We start from the raw sequence: 18,437 nt of genomic DNA, 5'->3' as shown, positions 1-18,437 counted from the left end.
TTAAAGTATAAAACGTTTTATCAGTTATCAGTTATTAGTTTTCGTTCATTTGCAACTATAATAAATGCTTTGTTGAAAAGAATGGAAGTTCATCTTACGGATGTATTCTTCTGATATTTTCAGTCTCGTTGAAATCTAGTTCGTGAATTATTTTTTTTAAAAACAGGTGATACAAGTGGAAAATTTTAATGAATTTAAAAAACATTATAATCAAACTAAACTCTGTGACTTGTGTACTTACAATAAGTAGTTTTTGAGTAATGAAATTGTCTAATTTTATAACCAATCAGGTCAGTGTCATCAGCCAAAATGTTGAGAAAATAGATGAGGGGTACAAAGAAATTATTTTATAAAAAAATATGTACATCCCATATCAAATTTTTCTTTTCGAAATTCTTAGATATGTATTTGTTTAATCATATGTAAGAAAGAAGTTGAAATGATATGCTTTTTGTTCTAAAAACAGAGAAAAAAATCCAAATTTACAAAATTAACAGCATGGTCAATTTGACACGAAAAAGCAACAATTTTTATAAAACTTTCTAATATTAACACCAACCTATAGTTTCTCTAAGTTAAAACAGATTGGTCCACTTAATCCTTAGTAAAAGTATGAAAACAAGTTTAATTGTGGAACTGTAATTTTTGTCCCGATAAGAGCCCAAAAATGGGTTAAAATTGATGAAAAATGGGAAAATCATTGATAATGGGGTACTTTCAAATGGCTGTAGCAAAAAAGGAAGTGCACCATCATATGATTTTTTCTTCGTCAATTACTTCCGTACAGTCATATAAACCCAAAAATCAGGTTAAGAAAAAAAGAATAATTCTAGAAAAAAATATTTGGCTCCTCAAAGGTGTACATTCTTAAAGTGCATTGTGTAACAAATGTATTTGTTTGTGTTGTGACCTAGTATATAACATATCAAAACAAATAAAATAGATAAATAAAAAAGGCCCTTTAATCAAAATAAAAGACTTTTTTTCGAGCGAAGGTGTGTATTAATGCCGGACACATATATAGAAAATGAGAAACAATCTTTTTTTTCCGGATGCAACGTCAGCCTGCTGTAAAATAATTTATATGATAAAACCTAAGCTAAATGCATCTTCTTTTCACTTTTTTTTAAAGTGATAATTCTAAGTTGCCTTCTTTTTACTCCTTGTTTTTCAGTCCTCTTGTTGTCGACTTATAATTAAAAGGAGGCCTGTGGCAAACGTCAATGAGAACTGGATGTATATTGTGATGTTCTTATCTGGCTATATACAAATTTACATCGTATCCCTTTTTATCCAGTTTTATAGTTCATATGGTGGGTGCTTCTTTTAAGCTAGTATACTACATGGGTAGGAATTACCCTGGTCCATGTTAACATATTGTTATCTGCTGTAACAAAATGCAAATTTTTTTGTTATTTCAGTTATTTCTGGTAGTGAGGTCCACATAAGTCAAAGCGCTGTTGGATTAATAGGACAAAATGATACAGAAATAAAATGTACCTTTATTTTAGAGGAAGGAGATACATTTTCTGCTGTGTCCATTCTTGCAGAAAATTTAACAGACAATCAATTCCAACCCATTGCTGCATTCATGCAAGATCAGATTGCTTTTCTTCTGCCATTTGGAAAGATTTTGTTTGAAAACTACACGGTGGAGAAAACAGAGAAGGAATTATTGCTGGTATTTGATGATCTCAGATGCAAACATGGAAGGCAATACAGATGTTCATTAACAGTTTTTCCAATAGAAAGTGTTCTAACGACTGAACTTTATTCAGAAATAATGCTGATATCTGCACAAGGTAACAACATGTCTTCTCGTATAAAAATTAGTTGCTATAAGTATGTATGAAGGATTGCCGTTGAGGATTGTTACACTCTGGTATTTTAGAGGCATATTCTTATGCTTTAAATAGTCATAATTTCGAGAGAAAAAAAAATAAACAAAATGTAGGATTATATGAAGTATGTTTTGTCGTACGTAGGGTAAGTCAAACAATATAAAAAGAAATTTGCATACATTTGTATATACGTATATATTGCAGATATCTCTTCTAAAACCTATAAAACAAACATAATGAACACAGAGAAGCAACTATCAAATTTATAAAAAAAACAATAATGATCAAATAACATAATAAAGGTTAATATCGATCTGTATGAAAAGACATGTCTGAAAATCGTAAAAAGGTCAAACATATTCGTTTAATGCGAACACTTCATTTTAAATAGAATAACGAAATGTTAGCAATGGCATCAAACAACCCATAAGCCGATATACCAACCCAATGGCGATACAATGAATGACATCATGCGTATAACAAGTGTTTCTAGTATGCACTTCCATTTTTATAACACAAACATCAAACCATAATACTCCGAATTCAACGTTGCTTGAAGAAGTTAAGCTATAAACTTTAGTACTATATTCCGAAATGATAATAGCATAAATTTACAAACAATTTTAAGTTTTGTTTCTTTGTTAAGAAACTTCTACAAACTATATTCGGATCAATGATTGCATTAAGTTATATTTCCGATAAGTCAGCGTTTGTAGAAGTTGTTTTTGTTCAGTCAGATATGTTTTTATTGCGTGATACACAAGTTGACAATTTTTGGCAATGAGCTATCAGTCGAACAAATAGAACATCACTGTTAAGAACATCACCGGTGAAATTATAATTTTACCAGTTTTCAGTGAAAACAAGTAAGGGTCACTCTCCTCAGAAATTAGTGTCGACCGTAAACACGCATATCTTTTATTGGGGTTACAACTCGACTTTAACTAAATAGTATGTAAATTCATGCCAATTACAATTATTCAAATATTATTCAAAAATCGGATTTCTTTTCATCATGTTCAATTTTCATCATCAAATGGCAATTATTACTTTTTGGACGTGTACTAGTTTATGTGCTAAACAAAATAATCAATCATATTTTATCAGAAATAACAACTATGCAAATATTACGTTATGAATATTTTCAGTCAAACCTTCGAAACCTGAAATATCGTTTTTAAAACATATGGAGAACCTTGACAGTGTTTCAACAATAAAGGACAGCAGCAATATTATGGATATTAAACATGAACCAGTAACATTTGTGGAGGGAGAAAATGTTACATTTAATTGTTCTGGTGATGTTGGGAGACCGCCTGGGATATTTCTGTGGCAAGCAATTCTTCATGAAAAACAAATGCCATTGTTTTCGAATACATCACTCAACGAAATACCTCAATTGTGTTCCTATAATGGTATAAGTGTTCTGAATCTCCAAGTAACCGCGGAAGACAACCAGGCAAGAATAAGATGCAAAGTACAATCTGGAGTATCTGATGATGCCCTGTATGTTGAATCCGAAAGATTAAATGTTTACTGTAAGTACGAGGTATTTAAATTTCAAGTAGTGTATCAATAATTTATTTTAATCGTCGATCTTGTTTTTGGATGACGTATTAGTAAAGGGGACACAATCCATTGTTTAGTTGTAACTAAATAATCATTTTTTTAAGTCACATGATCATCAATGTAGCCAAGTATTTCGATGGCCATTTGTTATCATACAAGATCGAGAATTAAACAGACACTAATTCGTATAGTAGTTAAAACAATTGGATTGCAACAAGAGGTAAAATCAGTGTAAGTATTTCCTGATATGCCTATTTATTCTGTCTTGCGATTCTAAAAACACAATCAGTATCAAACCAAGTCACGGAACTTGGCAAAAGAAGTATTAATGTGACCTTTGTGGACATGTAGGATATATGTAGCAATTGGAATATCATTAATTAGTTTTAGAAAATGAGAATATGAGACATACTAACGCATGTTACGATCAACATGATCAAAGGTAAAAAGAAATACTAAAATTATTGAATATAAGTCGATTTGTTGTTTGTTGCCCATCGGCATTTATTTGTAATTAAAAAAAACTTTTGCATGTGGTATCTCCAAAGCGCCTTTGTTACTAAACCTTAATTGGGAACACTCACATCTAAATGACCAAAAGCCCGGGAAGAACAATTAGTTTTCAAGCTATATCATTGACAAGAAACAAAAAAATATAGGCCAAACCATGGAATGTCACCCTACGGAGTATGAACTAAATTTACCACCTAAAAATGTCTTACTAGAAATTTATCTATTGACAAGAAACAAAGTAAAGATATCAATAAACCTTACCCTGAGAAGTTTCCTGACAGTTCACAGGGACATATGAGATGCAAGTGCGAACCGCAAACATAATTATTGAGTGACTGGATATCAGCATTAAGTTTTAAGTAAGAAAGAAAAGATTCAACTAGATGTATTTTCTTTTCTTTTCATTTAGAAGGCTTTAATAAAATCTACTTTTTAAGTTAGTTCCATTTTGCAGTCATTGTTATACTTATGTCAATCTACCAAGCGCAACAATTATGTGGATCAAATATTCTGTGATGTCGACAACTTCTACGTAGGCCGGTCTTTTTATCGGTGTGCTTCATAAAGGAGCAAAATGTTTCTCCATTGAAAACAAAATGTGACAAATGCGTTGACAATATCGATAGAATATACAATGTTGGGAAGCAGACGATTTGTTACTGTTTAATGAACATGGTACTGCAGAACGCAGAATGTAGAAAGAATACTATCCATACAAGTTTATTTAAAGCGTTTCAGAATCTAACTCCTGCGGATTTACCATTGTTACTATGTCCCAGTTTCTCCTCCAACTATTGACAGTTAATTCCGACACATGGCCAATATTACCATGTATATCAATCGGATATTAGTAATGGTTTTCCCTCCAATTCAAATCGTTTTCCTCCTTTGTAGTATACATGTATTTGTAAATTGACGCGTATGAACTATTAGCTAAATATCAATATACCATCAGTATATATTACTTAAATAATCCTATCAAAATGAAAACGAATATACTATATTTACTATTTAGGGTTGTTAGTGTTCGGATAAGTTCGGATATGTCATAAAATAATCTGCAAAAAAGTTAGTGATAAGTGCTTTCAGTTGCCATAATAATGTCATTAAAAGGAATTGAGCATGTAATTTTCTTTTCATGGCAGTTAAAGTAAAAGATCCAGTAATAATAGTATATCCTGATGAACTGATTTATGAGATAGGAGAGCTTATTAAATTGCAATGCAAAGCCAGTGGTAATCCGGCGCCTACTTATACATGGATCAAAGATAGTAGTTCAAATGAAACCTTGTCCAGTAATAACACGTTTGTTATCCAAGAAGCTAACATCAGTGATAGTGATTTATATACTTGTCTGGTGAATAATTCCATAAATGATATAGTTTATTCGGCAAAAGGATCTAAATATATTGAAATTGGTATGTTGTAAGCAAAAGTTTTAATGGACTATTTCAAAAATAATAAAAACCTATGTATATTCTTTAACTTATTGTGACAATGTAACATAATGGAAGACTGGTTCAAAAACAAAGTTGGTTTTAAGCCAACTTTATTTCATCTTAGCTGTACTACCAAAAAACTTTTCAAATTTTTTAGGTTCATCAATACATAAAACGATTTATTGATAAACTTTAAATTATATGACCTATGTCTCAACAAAGTGCATTCATCTATGAAAAAGAAAACTTGGTATAATTGCCAAAGATGTAAATATACGCAAAAACAGGAAATCGCACGGTCTTCAACAATGGGCGCAATCGATACTACATAGCAAGCAATTTGAGGCTCTACCATAATAAGATGTAAAACAATGTAAACAAGAAACCCAATCGCCTAACTTATGCAACAATAAACAAAAAACCGATATAATAGACAGCAACCAACGACGACCATTGAGTTACAGGCTCCTGGCATAGGACAGGAACATACATAGTGTGGCAGGTTGAACATGTTTACAAGTTCTCAATTCTCCAAAACTCTTGGATAGTGGTGTAACAGCACACAATCAAAACAAACTGTAATATCTGTTGAAAGAGGCTTCATTCATCAAATCAATACAAAGCCTAAACACAAATTATGAAAAAAGACTTAATACACAAAGTACCGATCCAAGAGTACTTGAAAATATCGACAGTTAGTCCAATGCTGATTACAATAAATATATAATTCATGCTCAATTACTTAGCATAGACGTTTACGCTTTACCATTACAGGTCATATCGTGAACAAATATGCTGTTTCCTGTTTGATTGAAGTCACTAGTATTGAAGAGACAGGCATCATAACAAAACGATGCTCTTCAATATAAAACATACATAAAACTGCTGTAAAGATAATGTGAAACGTTAACATCTCATTTTTGTATTTTGTTTTGTTTAGTAAAGTACAGATGGATATATGGAAAATCAGCAAAACTTGCAGGTAATTTCAAAAGTCATTTAGAGTTTGCTGCAGCTGAAACACCACGTGCTGTCTTTATTTCCTTTATAAAGTAACACTATGATATGTTAGTCAATCCACGTGCACCATCAGTTTCATTTCTCTGGTTACGGTTTAATGTCTGCTATGTTTTTATTGTGCTGTATAAATAGGATAATATACAAACGTCTGAATATATCAGCTTATTTGTACATGTTGTATTTGTCATAACTCTGTCGAAAAAAGTTTTTGGGTCTCCTATACGATTGATCTTTGTTTTTTAACAGTCAACTTGTATTCAGATGTATATTGCAAGTCATTTACGAATAACAGCATTTAACGCACGGAAACTACAATAAAAAATCCTTCAAAATATCAACAAGTAAGGTGTCGCTTTATATGATTTCTAATAATAAAAGGCGAAAAAGTTTATCAATAATGTTCCATCCCCGAACATTCATGGGTAAAATAAGCCAAATCGTGTTCGATGGATAATAGTTGTTTGCTCTCAAAGCCAGTAGGACGTGTCGTTTTAGAGAAGTTGTGTTCAACAGAAAAAATTGTTTGCAAACCAAACAGCTGTAAAGGTACAATGTGCTCTTCCTTTCCCAACAACAAGAACACGTTCGATTGCAACACGTCCAGTAATAAAAATATTATAGGCATATTCAATTCAAGAAGAGAGACCTTATGTAAAGTTGATTAAATCACTGAACATCCAATGATATATAATTTTGAAATATTTTCTTCTGACACGATACGACTAATACCCCTCCAAAACAGTCCGAGCGGGAACGTGTTACTTATGACATGTAAGGGTTTGCTTAGTGTTAAGGGTATGTATTGATGATAATTAGTTTTTGAGAGAAAAGCTGAATTTAATAAAGCCTCATTTGGTTCGGGTCCCTTAAAGTAAAAGATCCCTTCCCCCAAAAAAGAGAAAAGGAAAAAAACATTGATTACCGAATTAATATTATTTTCATAAGACGTCTTCATTTTATGATGTTTTATTTAAATTCATAAGGAGATTATCAAGTCATTGCTAAAGTTTTTTTTATCATTTTGTTACTATTCTACGGATGAAAAGCAAAACAGTACAATAACAACTTATTTTAATGTAATGGTTTAAGTTCCTTACATTATTTGCGTTTGTTTCATTTGACACGAAAACAACGGCAGAAATTGATAGTGCAATGATTAAGACTCACTCATGCAATGCACTCCTCTATATATATCAACATTTTTCTCACTAGAAGAATTAAAATAGATTCAATTTTACTGAAGTTTATCTAGAATTGCATTCAATCTCGGTTACTATTGTGTTTAACTAAAATCACAGACACATAGTTGCATACTAAAATGATGCGCAAACACTGTATGTATTTATCTCTGGATCAAATGGAGAAATAAACATCAATAAAAAAACACTTTCTATAAAGAACATCAAATAGTAAACAACTTGAACTAATCAATTTCTGAAGGTGGACATATTTCCTCGAAGTAAACGTTTTTATAAAATTTTCAATTTCTCAAACAGGGGTTAGCAAATTTGATTCATCCTTAGAGCTTATAAAGGTTATGATCTTTTAATTTAACCAATCATCTTCGGAGATTATGGGCAACCACACGTTGGTTAAATGATTTTAAACAATGGGTTCAGAAAGGGTTAAATTGCCACAAGAATTAGAGATTTGAGGCAAAATCAATTATTTCTCCATACATTATTATTTTACTTCTACATATGTATACATCTTACATGCATAATATCAACGATAATGAACCGATGGTCAACAAACAAATGGCGAGCCCAATCTTTGTCCATCTTTTAACTGAAATAACGTTGTAATGCAAAAATATGATGAAAAACAACATATGGGAAATAAACCATACAAACCACCTGTGGACATAATAATCATCTTTTAAATAAAGTGTCATACATATTTGAAAAGGAGACATGTTGGTCGTTAGATTTGTTTAGTACCATATCTAGGTAATTATACAATTAAGAAGACGTGGTATAATTGCTTTTGATATAACTATCCACCAAATGACGTAGATGTAAGCAACTTGTAAGACTTGACGCTTTAATATATACTTAGTTATTCATCATAATGAAATAAAAGTTTTCTTTTTACTTCGAGGAATGCATAACTAAGTATGTCCATAAAAAATAACAGGACTGTAAGTAATAGCGTTGAACCTCACGTTTGCATGAATACGTGAATTAAAAAAACAGTAAGAGAATACAAAATTGGTAAACAAAATCATATGTCGTTAGCCAAAAGTCAAACATAGTTGAATAATATTACACAGATATCTAAAAAAATAAATAAAATACCAACAAAATCAAGGAAACAGTAAGACAGTCATTTACGTTTTTGAAGTTCAGTTTTATTTTTCAGTGTTGATTACAGTTATCAGCAGTTCCATAATGTTGATCGTAGCCACAGGATGTATAATCATATATCGTCTAAAAACTAGGTATTACAATTAATACAGGCTCGATTAAAGGCACTTGAATGATTTGCTGAAATAAATAAAAGAAACAAATAACAACATACAGAAGATATACTGGGAACAATAAAAATTATGTTGTTTGAAATAGACATAAAATTAAAATAAACAACTAAGAAAACTAAAAACTCAGAAACATTTAATCAATTTTCCGATCAGATAATTCCTCGTTATTTATGCGTTTTGACGATCTATTCGTACAGTTCATGATTTTTCCATAAAAGGGAAGAGACGCTTAAGACCATTTTAGTCTAACAAATGCAGTTTGACTTGTATCTTGTAGTTTTACTATCTTTTATGCTCACGTGGATGACTAATACATAAGTTTTTAAGGACCTTAATTAATATATATAACCTAAAGCAAACACAATATGAGTGTGCAGTCACATGGCTCAAGTTAACTAATTATATTTTAATGTTAGATGTACGACTTACTTTATATTATATAGATTACATTAGCTGGAAAGTGTTCCTTCCACAACATCTGCTCCATCAGAAATATGAGAGTTGTGAAATCTTTACTACATATGTTTTACGGTCACCATCGCGATATATTGACCGATACGATATGTCTGTTTCTCAACTACCTAACGACATGTCTTTGCAATCTTAAATCTTTATCGATTTTGACATATTCACGATTGTAACATGTTGACTGAGAGTGTATTCGCTGCAGATGACTTACTCTGTTGACGCTGTCGGTCTCGCTCTTGTTTGAATTTATTCAAACCCCTCCGTTGTTGTGTGTTTCTTGTCTTTATAATCTATTTATGAGATTTAAATATTGGTAAGCTAACTGATTTACCTGACAGTTATTATATTTATATATTTTGACTGTTTCTAGCCAGGGAAACAAGTATCTTGATACGGTTAGACCTCAGAACCAGACATTGACCAAACCTGAAATTCTTGCGTACGAATATGCTGCAGTTAGCTTTGAAGGTCTAGAAGAAAGCAGAGTCACATTAGAAGCATCAAATACTTTTAAACAACAGACAGAAAAATATAAGAATGATAAGTATGTTTTTATAGAATACAGTTTGTTCAACATGTTCAATATTTTTTATTTAAATAATGTTTCAATTTATATTTTACACAATTCATAAAATGTCCCCAAAAACTCATTTCAACTGTGTTTTTTTTTTTGTGTGTGTTAAAAGACAACCTAAAACTTTGCAGTTTTAAGATAGTATTTTGTTTTCATGTTCTGCAGTTTACATACTGATCAACGATAAATGATAATGACATGAATGAAGTGTACATTCCAGAGCACCTGAGATCACCCCAAGTTTTAGGTTGGATTTGTGTTGCTCAGTCTTTAGTTTTCAATGTTGTGCTTTGTATACTGTTGTTGGTTTTGGTCGTTTCTCGTTTTTCCCATGTACAATGAAACCTGTCTTAAGAGACCAATAAAGGTAGAGCAAAACGGTGGGCTCATAAGACAAGTGGTTTTTTAATACAGGTTCAATCTATATATAATGCACTACAGAGGGATTAAAATAAATGGTCTCATAAGACAGGTTTTTGCTAAATACATGGACATGTGTCTCTCAAGTGGGTTTGACTGTTTTTGTCAATTCGTTTTCGACTTATAAGTTTAAATACCCCTTTATAATATTCCTCCTCTCTTTCAATCTGGTTTATTTTGTTTGTTGCTTTTTCTGAACCAGAATTGAATGATGCCGTTGAGGACTATGCCACAAATAGAGCGTTTTGTAATTTAAAAAAATGAATTGTCGAACAGTACATCGGTTTTAATTTAATTTTATTTTTTTCGTCATGGTTTGAATACATGTAGTTTTCTTGTTTTTTTTTTTTTTTGTTTTTTTTTTTTTTAGGGGGGTATATTTGACTATATACATGATATAAACTTAAAAGTATCTTGAACGGTTCCTCATTTCTAATTGCGTTTGCAGTTTACTTTAAGTGACATACTTAGATAACATGTTTGCAGGTAACCAGGAGAAGCGTAAAAGTTAATAAACCATTCGTAAAAAATATTAGGTTTATATTCACGTTAAAATTTTGTTTTGTTAATACAAGGGAGACATTCTACTCAATACATTGCTTATATTATATAATACATCACGGAGAAGCTTAATCATTTGTGCGCTTTATTAAATACGGATGGTCTGTAAGTAAATGACGTCATAGACTATAGTGTATTACTTTAAAATTAAAAGACAATAAAACCAGAACAATCAGTATAATAAATTAAATAAACACATACTTGAGAAGGTGATAGAGCAGATTATAACCCCTGCAATAAACCATTGTCAACCTTGGCCTCGCCTTGCTTCGGTTGATAATGTTTTCTCGGGAGAATACTCTGATATATCACCCTCTCAGCTATGTGTTATTGATATAATGTTGTTTATGAAAGCCGCGCATTGTATAATCTTTTTTTCATGCGTTAGATCCTCCAATACAAGAATGTCCGTCTGATCTGCAAAATGACCCATTACGTCTTGTTATCTAATGTGAAATAATGAAGGAGTTTGAATTGCATTATTGGATAACCATGGATAGTAGAAGACGCTTACCCAATCAACATTTTGAGTTCACGCGATTCCCTCGGTTGTTTTTATATCTTTGTTTAAAATTCAAAATGAATGTTGCAGTTTTTAACATTATACTAATGTTGTCTCTTATTAATAAAAGTAGAGAACGACAATATACAAATAACTGTCTTCATTTTTACACGTTTGTGAATTTTATATTATAAATAATTGGAAAGAATAATTAAAATTTTGATCATCACGTAGACGTTACATTCTTACCATTGGTTCATCATTATTTATAAACTTTTTTTTTTTTTTTTTTTTTTTATTGTTTCAAACAATCAACTGCAATATCAGCATCTGTAAGTGATAAAGAAACGATGATCAAAAGTAAGACTGGAGATATTCGTGAAAGCCTTGAAAATCATTATGCACCACCCGTACCAGAGATATATGACAAACTGGATGATAGAAGACATGAACCTAATATAGCTGAAAAGTTTGATACAAATGTTGAACTTAAACATTTATCGGAAGATAAATGTGTAATGTAAGTTTGGATGACTCATTGGTTGACTGCATAACCATATAAAAAATGAATGAGACAAACTGAATGTTTTACCTCCAGCAAGTTTGCTTTAACAGGATTTTGTTGAACCTAGTTTCCAAACAATTACGTTAAATCATCTATTCGATAGTTTCACTAATCTTAGAGCTTAATTCACTTCTTCAAAAGACCAAAAACACATTCGTACAAATTTTACTAAGTACAGACTGGTTGCAATAAGTATTGACATCGCTAACCAAAGCATATTCAAACCCATTACAACTATGTCCAGTGATGATGAATGACGTAGTAGAATGCTCTTAGGTATTTGATACTTTCACTATAAGTAATATTTAACACCGGAAATATGTCCATTATAAACTGCTTGGCTACTTCAAAGATAATACTGCAACTTTCATTTCATACACCCACACTCAATGAATTACATCCAAGATTTTCAAACTCTTGATGTTATTAAAGACCTTGCTGTCAATGATGCAATTTGCAAAAGTCACGATTGTTCATGTTCATTGTTCCTATACAAATACTGTCCCGCTTGTCATGTTATAAGCGGTAACCTCATCAAGTACACAACGAACAATTTAAAGAGTCATTAGCCAAAGGTCTAAATTCAAATTTCCCAGCCAATCAACTGGAAGAACAACTTTAAGTTACTGAATGATGCCGTTGAGGACTATGCCAGAAATAGGGTTTAGCGCGACCCAAATGAAACAAACCTGGACATTAATATCTTAGGGGATCAAAGCTGTTCGTTCATGCATTGAGGAGCATTTTGAATACAATGATGTACCATGAGCAAACGGGATGATCACCATTTCAATGATATTATACTTTCTATAATAGCCTACTCCAAAACATTTTATCCCAAGCTTAACAATTTTACAGAAAAACCAGATCCTATAACTTTTCTAAGATCAACACTAATATTCCTAATTGACAGATCACCATAAACTCTTAATATATATTGCTTTTTCTACAAAACTGGAAATCAAATTAATTGTTATAATTCATTGAACTACGCATGACGTAACGTTAATTCATTCATGTTGTATATCACAAAAATATTAAATGATCGCAATGATTGGTTAAACAATATGGCGTGCCAAAGTTCAAACTCACGAGAGACAACCTTGTTTCCTGATTAAGACCCTCCAATATAAAAATAAAATAACATTGTGTAAAACCACACGTATTCATACAACAAATAGACCGACGATGGTATGATCAAAGTACTTGACTTTTGTATATACAATATATTTTTAAGATTGATATTTTTACAGTTTATACTCAAAAGGATATAAATTGTGAAGCCCACTGGTCGACATCCTTGAATACTCATGTGAAGCCCACTGGTCGACATCCTTGTATACTCATGTGAAGCCCACTGGTCGACATCTTTGTATACTCATGTGAAGCCCACTGGTCGACATCCTTGAATATTCATGTGAAGCAGATTGATACACAACCTTATCAAAGACAAAACGAAATGTATCTTGCAATGTTCTATTTCTCTTTCATATATACTGATGAGGTCTTATCACTCTTATCACTGAATAACCCACATACTAATGAATAATTACATCTTATATATTCAAAGGAACTTTAGAAGAATACCTCCAAAATGAAAGGTCTGCTTCACATCTTGATATTTTCCTTGATATTGACGCAAATGAATATCTTCAAACTAAATATGTATAGCAAACGTGAGGATTTTAAATTTCCAATCGTTTACTTCCTATTTCCTTTCAGTGATGTAGCCTAAGTATTATCGTTTTCATCTCTCTCAATATTTACGTTACGCTCCTGTATGTTCACACTATACGGACTTCATTAACAGGGGTGTGCTCATGCATAACGAAGAACTCGTGAATCGACACTACAAAAGTGGTATACGTCACCATTACTTATTGGCTGTCTGATACAATATATTTGTGTATCAACTCACTATTGACATGTTTTCGCGATATAATATCCTGAATAACCAGAATTTATCTGATCTGTTACTATAACGAGTGTATCCTACTCCTGATTGCGACATTAGGATTGACTACGGATTCGCACGGTGGGTGAAACGTTTATCCTCTCAACCGGTCTCGTTACGTTTTGAGTTCATACAGTGCCCTGTTCATTATGTTTTCTTTTAACTTGATTTGTATCTCCTAATGAGTGTTTGTTATATAAACACAGGTTAATTACTGTTGCCTCAAATGTAGGGAGGCTATCATGAGTTGTTTAGCCGTACTGGATAATTTGTGTTTCATATCACCCAATTTGACGAAGTCAAAATCCCTTCCTTTTTTCCTTGATTGTGACATCATCTAATGCGATGTATCACAAACTGTTTTTATTGTTTTGAAAAACAAAACTGATGATATTAGTAGAAAAAGAGTTGTTTGCCCTTTGGAAGCACATGAATTCACTCCCATATTTGGTAAATTGTATACACTAGTTATTTTTCTGTGTATTATTTTGTGAACTGTTGTTTGTATTCTTGTAGTTTTTTTTTTTAAACATGGTATTGTTTGTTTTTTCAACATGCGGTTTTGAAAATGCATCTTGGTATCTCCTTTCATAATTCACGATTTTAATGAATAGATATGAGGATATATATATAAAAAAAACAACGAAAGAACACAGCACAAGAAAAGCTTTTCAAATTAACTTATTATGTAAAAATCAAACATGCACATGGAAAATAATTCGGGTTTTAAAGATTTACAAAAAATGTCACATATCATTCAAAGATTTGTAAACTACAAATCAACAAAACAAGTTTATAACAACTAACTATAATCTTATAATTTAATTTTGGATGTAACGCGTCTGCTGATTGGCTGACGTTGTTTTGTTTATCAGCTCATAGACATAATTTAGTCATGTGACCGTGACGTCATCAACGTTTTTTCATTGTTTACTCCGGTTTAAAATGGAATTTAGAATTAAATTATAAGAAATAACTGTAATATTTTATCTGTCTATTCGAAATAACATAAAAAATGTGATGCACACTTTAAAATAACCCACTACGCGGGTTATTCAGTGTGCATCACATTTTTGATGTTATTTCTTCATAGACAGAAAAAATATTACAGTTATTCCTTAAATAAACAAAACAACATATATTTATCTGTTTCAATCTTTTTTACAGAGAGGAAAACAGAACAGATCATTTAGCACAACAGTCAGCTTTTTGAGATTAAAAGAAAAATTCAACCCTGACAAGACAATAACACAATAAAAGACACATCAATTTATTGAAAACATTACCAAACTCATTTTAATTAAGTTGTGTACCTTACGAGACTTATTTTGTGATTGTTATAACTTTAATGTCATTTTCAGGAAATTAACATAACAGAAACAATAGGCGGAAGATAACAAAGGGACAATATAAATGCATACGTCGAAGAGGACCGACATCACCAAGGCAAACATTATACAACATTTTACAAAATTACAGTTTAATCAACACGAACCCCGAAAAAAAACCGGGGTGATCTCAAATATTCATGAGGGGTACGCTGATCCTGTTCCACTGTTGCACCCGTCGTATTGTTTATTGAATGTATTGAATTGAATGAATTCGGGGGAAATAGGACGGGGTTTCGACCACAAGAATTTGAACATATCTTTGGTCATCTATGACACAGATATTCAATAAGAATCAACAAATTCATGATGGCGTCCGTTATTTTTCAAAGTAATCCTCTTAACTTGACCACTTCTAACATTTGTTAAAATAGCTTCCTTCTAAGCTGCAACTTTCTGTCAAAAACAACATGGTGGAAACGCAAGTTCTGCAATATCAACCGGGATGTATATATACTACATATTTAGGCACTGCAAGAATGTTAATCTATAGAAATGTAAAGTTTAAAAAAGGAAAGATGAATTCATCTCTTATGTTGTAATTTTTTCCTCTAAATCAAACCTCATACAATTACCAGATGTAAGAGATGTGGCAGACTTAATTGTAGCTGTCGTTTGCTTTTTTCAAGTTCGAAGGGATATACGTGTTTGTAAATATGATTTACTAGTTTAATACAAAATGTATTGATCGGTACTGCAAACCTTCTTTTAAACATATACCATAAATGTGATGAATATAACAGGGCAGCCTTGATTTTGCTGTATGGTTCATAGGCATATAACTATTCACTATGAAGGACGACAATACGCAATTTCAAAGATAGTGTGTTTCCCAGGATCCGATTTCATTTTATAGACACAAGTTACATGATGACGTCAAAAACGTTTTAGTACTCTCAGATCAGTACTTAGTGTATTTTTGTTTTTGGGATATATCAGTGCTCGTCCACCTCCACTCTGTGTTTTTGTTAGATGTATTTCTATTTGTATCCATCTGATGAGTTTAGCCTTTTACAACTGATTTCTATAGTTTGTTCTTATGTTGTACTGTTACACCACTGTCACAGGTTAGGGGGAGGGTTGAGCGCTCACAAACATGTTAAACCCTGCCACATTCTTTATGTGCCTGTCCCAAGTCAGGAGCATGTAGTTCAGTGGTGGTCGTTGGTTCATGTCCGTCATAATGGTTTTTCGTAAATTGTTTTGTTGTAAATCAGGCCGTTAGTTTTCTCAATTGAATTGTTTCATATTTTTCATGTCGGGGCCTTTTATAGCCGACCATACGGTATGGTTATTTCTCATTGTTGAAGGCCGTACGGTTGCCTACAATTGCTTACATCCACTTCATTTGAACTTTGGTGGATAGTTGTCTCATTGGCAATCATACCACATCTCCTTATTTTTATAGGGATCAGCAACATGTCTTATCACCTAAACATATGTTTACAACTGGACTAGGGCATAACAATGTGAAAGTGATTACAGAGCTTAAATTTTCACTCATGATTTTTTTATTAGATGATTGCTGCTTAAGGAAACTTTTAAACAAGATTTCCAAGTAATGAAGTTGAAATATTCCCTTCGTTATTTTACGGACGACATCACAAGTTGGTTGATCGGTATGGAATAATTATTTCACAGATGAGGACAGACATTTTCTACTATCGTAACCAGAATCCCGACCTCTATTCCTCGACCAACCGAATAAGACTTATCACTGGCTTTGTACTAACATGAGAACGCAAGGGGTGCCATAAGTGGAGCAGGATTTGCTTACCCTTTCCCGGAGCACCTGAAATCACCCCAGATTGTTTGGTGGGGTGCCTGTTGCTCAGTCTTACGATTTCTATGTTGTGCTTTGTATACTGTTGTTTGTCGTTTGACCATTTTTTTCTTTTTTGCAATGGCATTGTAATTTTGGTTTCAACAAATGAGTTTGAATATCCTTTTGGTATATTTCGCCCCTTTTGTAAGTGACATCTGTTCAAATTTGTCAATTTGTTTAACATGTTTAATTAGAATGTAATAACGACTAACAAAATGTGTCTTATCACTACTTGACTTACATACCGATTGAAACGGCAACTTTTGGGGAAATTCTGTTTTAAAATCCAGTCGCTTTAAATGTAGTATTTCTTTCAGAGTATTCGATTTGACTTTTTCAAGTTCATTCATTCATGTCATTTAAATTATTTCTGGAAGAATGTATACAATGGAAAAAGAAACTAAAGTTAATTTAGCAAAGTTTATGTTTTAAGTATAACAGAAGTTGTGCAATACTTTTTTTGAAACTTCATCAATTTTAAAGAACTCGCGCCAGCGTGCTGTTATGTGACAATGTAGCGCCACATAAATCCGTTTGAGTAACAGTTCAAGAGCCTTTTGTATTCTTTTGGAGAATACTTATGGATTTATGAAATAGATTTTATTAATTCAAGCGACATTACTATGGATCACACTGTCTTTTACCTTCCGGTGTGATTATGATGTCTTAATTATATCATGTCACTAGAATATGCTATTGACATAAATTGATATCCGATTTACAAATCAAAGAAAAAACACATCACCGCAAAGACCAGATTTATATGTTTGGTAAACTCTGTAGTGTCCGATAAGAGAGTAATTTGGAACGCTAGAACTCAGATGTCTGTTAGCATACAGACGCTTATTTGTATTAGTTCGTGACTGCGGTGCAACATTGTGTGTATGCAATGATTCCAAGTGTGTCTGTCTGCCTGACGGGGTCATCTGACTCTCAGCTCATGTTCATTGTTCAGTCGTCCAAATTAAGCTTTCAGAATTAGGCAAGTTTCTCAAATAAAATAGGCAAAACAGATGAAATCAGTTTTAAACAAAAGTACATTTTTGTAATCACTGTCTTTTATGCCAATTACTCCTATAAAGAAAATCAACCAACGATGTCAGCAATATTGACTCAATTGTAGCACTTGTCTTTTGGATATTTTTTTTTTTATGTTTTAAATTTCGCTTTGTTAAGTTTTAGAATTAAAGACAAAAACGCACATAAATTTGTTAAAATCGACAATAAGGGAAATAACTTTTATAAAGAAGTCAACGGACGATTTTGGCAATTAATGCGATAGTAGATATTGTCCTCCCGACCATTTGTTTTTTCGTTTT

The 18,437-nt window shown here is 32.1% G+C and overlaps 1 protein-coding gene and 1 long non-coding RNA gene across 2 annotated transcripts; both read left to right on the top strand.

The window, feature by feature from the left end:
- Positions 1 to 3,027: 3,027 nt before the first annotated feature.
- Positions 3,028 to 10,813, top strand: LOC127708332 (leucine-rich repeats and immunoglobulin-like domains protein 1). The gene is made up of 6 exons (XM_052213185.1): positions 3,028 to 3,379; positions 5,069 to 5,341; positions 6,303 to 6,344; positions 8,744 to 8,822; positions 9,700 to 9,873; positions 10,810 to 10,813. Exons 1-6 carry the CDS (start codon positions 3,028 to 3,030, stop codon positions 10,811 to 10,813), a joined length of 924 nt encoding a protein of 307 aa, XP_052069145.1.
- Positions 10,814 to 11,685: 872 nt separating this feature from the next.
- On the top strand, positions 11,686 to 15,217 carry LOC127707645 (uncharacterized). Its single transcript, XR_007984976.1, has 2 exons — positions 11,686 to 11,906; positions 15,073 to 15,217. It is a non-coding gene; the product is annotated as an uncharacterized LOC127707645 (long non-coding RNA).
- Positions 15,218 to 18,437: the final 3,220 nt, after the last annotated feature.

Source organism: Mytilus californianus, unplaced genomic scaffold, assembly GCF_021869535.1.
Source record: "Mytilus californianus isolate M0D057914Y unplaced genomic scaffold, xbMytCali1.0.p SCAF_7, whole genome shotgun sequence".
NCBI classification, from domain to species: Eukaryota; Metazoa; Mollusca; class Bivalvia; order Mytilida; family Mytilidae; genus Mytilus; species Mytilus californianus.
Note: the sequence above shows the minus strand (reverse complement) of the source record. Positions and strands in the feature narration are given on the sequence as shown.